Source organism: Papaver somniferum, chromosome 6 (assembly GCF_003573695.1).
Source record: "Papaver somniferum cultivar HN1 chromosome 6, ASM357369v1, whole genome shotgun sequence".
In the NCBI taxonomy this organism is placed as follows: domain Eukaryota; kingdom Viridiplantae; phylum Streptophyta; class Magnoliopsida; order Ranunculales; family Papaveraceae; genus Papaver; species Papaver somniferum.
The window spans coordinates 14,965,031-14,971,702 of NC_039363.1; the positions used below are offsets into that span (position 1 = coordinate 14,965,031).

Sequence of the window (6,672 nt, forward strand, 5' to 3'; positions counted from 1 at the left end):
CTTCTGCATGGCCTAAGTTTTTTCTATATAAAAAAAAATTACTACCTTCGTCCCACTATTAGTTGACCTACCTTATAACTGAATTTAGTTATAAAATAGGTCAATTAATAGTGGGACGGAGGTAGTATTTTTATTTTGACGCCAAAAATACAAATCCAATAGAAAAAAAACAAAGATGAGTGTCACCAAAGTTACAAAAAAGAAAAAGAAAGAATAGAAAAGATAAAACAAGCTCACTTAGGAGTAGTAACTCACAAGTCACAACCTCAAAAAAAAAAAAAAGGTCAAAACATGAGTTCTAGCAAGAACCGCACATTTTCATCTTGGAACGAGCGTTTGACTGCATCAATTTGCTCATCATAGTCAGAATCAGAGTACTCTAATACTATCAGTATCCTCAATCAGGGTTGCATCCATCTCTGATTTAGCACCACTCTCCGGTAAATTTCTACATATAGATCTCATCATAGGATGGTTAGACATACCCAATAAGAAGAGAATTATTTAGAGTCTAATTCACATTAGTGGGAATGATTGTTGGTAGTAGTGTTACTATATTTCGGCTTCGAAGATTCCATTTGTGGTAACAATCAGAGACATCTAGATGAGAAGAACGAAGCACTTCAGACTTTCTAGTTTTAATATTGAATGCAACTTCTATTGAAAATTACATACGTGTAATTTTCTTTCCAACCTGTAAAGAGTTTTTCATCCTAATAAAGACTAAAAGATTATCAAAGATATTGAAACAATGAGAATCAATTCCGTATATCTCATATTCAAGACTACAGGATGTCATATATCACATGGAATGGAAAGAAGACACCTAAGAAGATACTAAACCTTTTTAGTTATGTAAACTAGGATTATATGTATTCATTGTGAATATTTTGTTTCCATCTTTACGTAAATTCTTCGTTGTATTCATGCAATAGTAAAATATAAATAGACATGAAGTTTTAATCTTCCACTATCACGGAAGAAACCAATATTTGTGTTTTAGTCTAATCTTTAGTTATCAAATTTAAGATGGTATCTCCTAGGGTTACAGATCCATTAGATGCTTCCGTTGACAAATCAAACTATGAAAACTCAAACTCAAATGGTCGTTCTTTGATCACACCATTCACCAACCCATTCGAATTACATCATTTAGACAATCTAACAGCAATCCTAGTAACTCCATTGTTAACTGCTGATAACTACGGCATATGGAGCCGTGGGATTTCACTAGCCTTAAGGGCGAAAAACAAAATCGGATTCATCGATGAGACTCTAAACAAACCTGCAGCAGACTCAGAGGATATAAAAAAAGTGGGAACGCTCAAATTACATGGTGAGCAGCTGGTTGCTCAACTCCATCGTCCCTGACATTCGTTCAAGTGTCCTTTACTGTGACACCGCCAAAGAAACTTGGACCGATCTCCATGAGCGTTTTTCCCAATCAAACGCTCCAAAGATTTATCAGTTGAAGCATTCAATTTCTTCCCTCAAGCAAGAAGGTCAGGATGTCTCATCCTATTTTACCAAGCTGAAAACTCTCTGGGATGAACTCAACTCTCTGACTACCGTCCAACCTTGCATTTGTGGCCACGACAAGGAGATGATGGAACGTTTTCATCAGGATCGTGCTTTTGAATTTCTACAGGGTCTCCACGATCGCTTCTCAATGGTACGTAGCCAAATTCTTTTAATGGATCCGTGTCCATCTACTGGAAAAATTTATGCTCTTGTACGTCAGGAGGAGAAGCAGCAAGAAATTGCTTCCCCTGTTGTACCCACTGTTGAATCTGCGACACTCAATGTTCAGCGATTCCAAGATCGTAAAAGTGGTCCTAACAAGCGGCCTAGGCCTCACTGTGACCATTGTAACCGTGTCGGGCACACTCGTGCAACATGCTACAAGTTGCATGGTTATCCACCAAAGAAAAAATAAGGCTCCACCTTTATTGCTGCATCCCCTACATTTGGTGAAGCATCGTCCTCTGTTCCGGCACCGGCACTCACAACTGATCAATATGCTAAGCTCCTGGCAATGCTCTCTTCCGAGCCTGCTGACACTGCGCCAATTCTCAACATAGCAGGTAAATATTTACACTTTTCTTCATCAGTTTTTAATATAACTTCTAAATCATCCAAATCATTAGTTTTTTCATCACACTCATGGATTATAGATACTGGTGCGACGAATCATGTATGTTTTGATCTTACTGTCTTTAGTACATACGAACCAGCACCTAAGAATTTCAATGTCCAGCTTCCTGATGGTTCTCTTGCAACCATATTACATATTGGACGTATTATTTTCTCCAAAGATTTAATATTAGAAAGGGTCTATCATGTACCCTCATTCAAATTCAATTTAATATCTGTGAGTCAACTCACCAAGTCGTCTTCTATTAAAGCACTTTTCTCATCAAATTACTGTCAATTTCAGGCCCTATCCGGGAAGAAGCTGATTGGTCTGGGTGAGTACCGTAATGGTCCCTATTATCTACGGCCACCCCGGCAACATTAGTCACTACTCAATCATCGTTTGATCTATGACACTGGAGATTAGGACATCCGTCTTCAGCGCGCTTTAAGTTTTTATGTCAAAATTTTAATTATTTTAGTTCAAGTTGCAGTCGACCTTGTGGGGTATGTCCGCAGGCGAAACAAACTCGCAACTCATTTCCTTTAAGCACTAGTTGTAATAAACAACCATTTGAAATAATACACTGCGATATTTGGGGGACGTTTAATATTGCTTCACTCTCTAATGATCGTTATTTTCTTACTATAGTCGTTGGTTACACACGTTGTACATGGATTTTTCTTATGAAAACCAAGTTAGAAACATCAAAATTTCTCAAGTATTTTTACGCTCATGTTATTACACAATTTCAAAAGAGAGTCTCCGTTAGAAGCTCTGGATCTGGAGATATATATTTACCTCAATTACAAACGATTCGCTCCGATAATGTAACTGAATTTCTTTCTAATGAAATGAAAGCTTGGTATTTCCAATATGGAATTACCCATCAAAGAAGTTGTGTCCACACTCCACAACAAAATGGTATTGTTGAACGTAAACATAGGCATCTTTTGGATGTTGCGCGTGCACTACGTTTATCATTTTGGGGTGAATGCATAATGCATGCTACTTATTTAATAAATAAGATGCCTACTCCTACTTTGGGCTACGAATCCCCCCACGAAATGCTCCTGGGTGGTCAACCAGACTATTCAATTTTAAAAAAATTTGGTTGTCTCTGTTTGGACGCAACACCAAACCATCTCACAAATTTGATAATCGTTCATATCCTGTAATTTTTTTGGGTTATCCACATGGACAAAAAGGATACAGACTATGTGATTTGTCTATCAAGAAAATTTATGTCTCTCGTGATGTTCATTTCCATGAAACTACATTCCCTTACAATGACATATCTCCAGATGGTCAATCGACGTCACTTTCTCATTCCGTTAATATTAATCCCTTGTATGACTATGCTTCATTTGATGAAGATGATCACTATTTCACTGAATCTTCTGATGGTACACACATATTGCCACTTAATCATCCTACTACAGTTGATGTTCCTCCTCCAATGGATACTACAACTGATCCATCTCCTACTATAGTTGACATATCATCCACGGATACTTTGCATTCCCAATTAATATCTCCATCACCATCTATGTCCCAAAATAAGGGACGACCTATTCGTACTCGTAAAACCCCAAGTCACTTAAAAGATTATGTTTGTCAGACTACTACTTTACTGACGCATGAATCTCCAAAATCCGTAAAATATCCATTAACCTCCTATTTATATTTTCAACAATTTTCTCCTACTCACAAGGCATTCCTCACAATAGTTCTATCCGATAGAGAGCCACGATCCTATACGGAGGCTGCGAAAATTCCTGTATGGCGCAAATCTATGGTTGAAGAAGTTAAGGCACAACAAGAAAATGACACTTGGGACATCGTAGATTTACCTCCCGGCAAGACAACTATTGGATGTAAATGGGTATATAAAACCAAACGCAATTCAGACGGATCTATACAACGCCACAAACCGCGCTTAGTTTCCAAAGGGTATACGCAGGTCGAAGGGGTGGATTACCATGATACATTTTCCCCAGTTGCTAAATTAGTTACTGTAAGAGCCTTACTATCTGTTGCTACCATTCAAGGTTGGTCTCTTCATCAGCTCGACGTCAATAATGGCTTCTTACAAGGAGATTTACATGAAGAAATTTATATGCGTCTACCTCAAGGTTTCGCTAAAGAAAATCCAAATAAGGTATGTCTTTTACGCAAATCTATTTATGGGCTAAAACAAGCCTCTAGACAATGGTTTGATAAATTTTCAAATACTTTGCTTCATGAAGGATTTCAACAATCTTACACAGACTACTCACTTTTTACCTTTCGTCGAAATTCAATCATTATTTATCTTCTAGTCTATGTAGATGACATAATCATCACTGGAAACGACGATCAGACAATTTCTCAGTTAAAATTATTACTCGCTCGTCATTTTTCCATCAAGGATCTTGGACGATTACAATATTTTCTAGGTATTGAAGTGTCTCACTCTCCACGTGGTCTATTTCTTGGCCAACGTAAATTTATCGCAGATATTCTCAATGATGCTGGTCTGCTTGGAAGAAAAGTTTGTAACTTTCCAATGGAACAAAATCTAAAACTTCTTCCCACAGACGGCACTCCTCTTCCCGACCCATTTGTTTATCGTCGTTTAATTGGTCGTTTACTATATCTAACTGTAACACGGCCGGATATCACCTACTCTGTCAACTACTTAAGTCAATTTATGAAAAATCCACATACAGCTCACATGGATGCTGCTACACGAGTTCTACGTTACCAAAAGGTACTATCAATCACGATCTTCTTTTGTCTTCTTCTAGTTCACTTCATATTAGTGGCTTCACTGACTCTGATTGGGCTGGTTGCTCAATAACACGTAGATCTACTACTGGATATTTTACCATGTTGGGTTCTAGTCCACTCTCCTGGAAAAGTAAGAAACAACATACTATTTCAAGATCGTCTGCTGAGGCTGAATATCGAGCACTTGCCTCCTTAGCCTCGGAACTTCAATGGCTCAAGTTTCTACTCCGTGATCTTGGGATACCTCACTCTAAACCCATGACCGTATATTTAGTTATGTAAACTAGAATTATATGTATTCACTGTGAATATTTTGTTTCCATCTTTACGTAAATTCTTCGTTGTATTCATGCAATAGTAAAACATAAATAGACATGAAGTTTTAATCTTCCACTATCACGGAAGAAACCAATATTTGTGTTTTAGTCTAATCTTTAGTTATCAAATTTAAGAACTTCGTATTGATGACCATCACCAAGGCATTCAAAGATCAAAACATTCTGATCCTCTGGACAGAAGCCTATAAGAAAATACCTTCTCCATGGTGGTACACATATATAATCTTGTATGTCAGTAACTTTATACATCATCTTCCAAAACGATTCATTATCATCGGGGAGCACCCAGACACTTACGGTGCTTACCTCTCGTTTTCTCTCAATTTTTCCATAACAGAGATGCCCTTGTGACACCCCAAGACATTGTTGCTCAAGAGAAACATTTCTTCTACTAGGCAAGTTGAGTAACTTCCATTTAACACCACCATCATTTTTGTCATCATAAGCTATCATTATATCTTTTCCGCACTCTATCCAATGTATCCAATACCATACTCCATCATGGTTAACTATGTGAAGGTGGTTGTTTATATGCATCTCTACATTGTAAGACCAGGTTACTTCACGAGTAACCCATTCACTTGCATCAGATGAGAAGATCTGGATATTAAAATTGCTAGACAGATGAGAAAATTGGACGTGAATGACCTTATAAGTTTGTGTGGAAGGTTCAAAAACAAAGCCAGTAACACCCTCTATTTCAGAATTTGGTCGAGGTAGGGGAAGCGAGACACACTGACTAGTGAATGGATTGTAGATAAAATAATCTCCAGGGGAGTATTCCTTTGATAAACAAAGAACTAAACCATTACTTGAAGCTAAAAGGAATATGTCCGTTTCTTCTTGCTTGAGCACGTTCGAATCTAAAACTGATTCAAAAGAAAATAAATTTCGACTAGATAATAATTCATGGTAAAGATTAGTAGATGAAGTTGAAAAGAATGAACGTTTATGAATGGCACTATTGAATTTGCACTTGTAATCATTAAAAGAATGTCGTCTCACGATTGCCCATGGGATAATACCATCTTTCATCAACTTGTTAAAAATCATATTAATGAAAATTGGATTTGAGAGAAGTGATAACCATGCTTTTGAAACACACCTGAACTTGCAAATCGAACCGAAAGGAAGACGAACAAAGATCTCCAACAAAACGTCTTCCGCTAAGGCTAAGCAACAAGAAGAATTAGGCATCTTCACGGAGTTTTTTTTTTCTTCTTTTTTTTTTCTTTTCTGACGGGCACCGCTTATAATTGATATGGAATCTGTTTTAATGGGAAACTATTTAAGGCTTTATATATGGAATCTGCTTATAATTATTATAGGTCTTTTTATTTTGGGTCCATATCAAGACTAACTATATGATGGCCGGGCTTTATGTTATGTAGTCCAGAAGAATACGATATGGTGCCGCACTTGACTGTA

The 6,672-nt window shown here is 37.2% G+C and overlaps 1 protein-coding gene across 1 annotated transcript; it reads right to left on the reverse strand.

Annotated features, from left to right (window-relative positions):
* Positions 1 to 5,340: 5,340 nt before the first annotated feature.
* On the reverse strand, positions 5,341 to 6,441 carry LOC113290529 (F-box protein At5g07610-like). Its single transcript, XM_026540123.1, has one exon. The coding sequence runs from the start codon at positions 6,439 to 6,441 to the stop codon at positions 5,341 to 5,343; it is 1,101 nt and encodes a 366-aa protein (XP_026395908.1).
* Between the last annotated feature and the right edge of the window lie 231 nt (positions 6,442 to 6,672).

Coding starts and splice junctions, on each gene's coding strand:
- LOC113290529 (XM_026540123.1), bottom strand. CDS start 6,441: ATGCCTAATTCTTCTTGTTGCTTAGCCTTAGCGGAAGACGTTTTGTTG.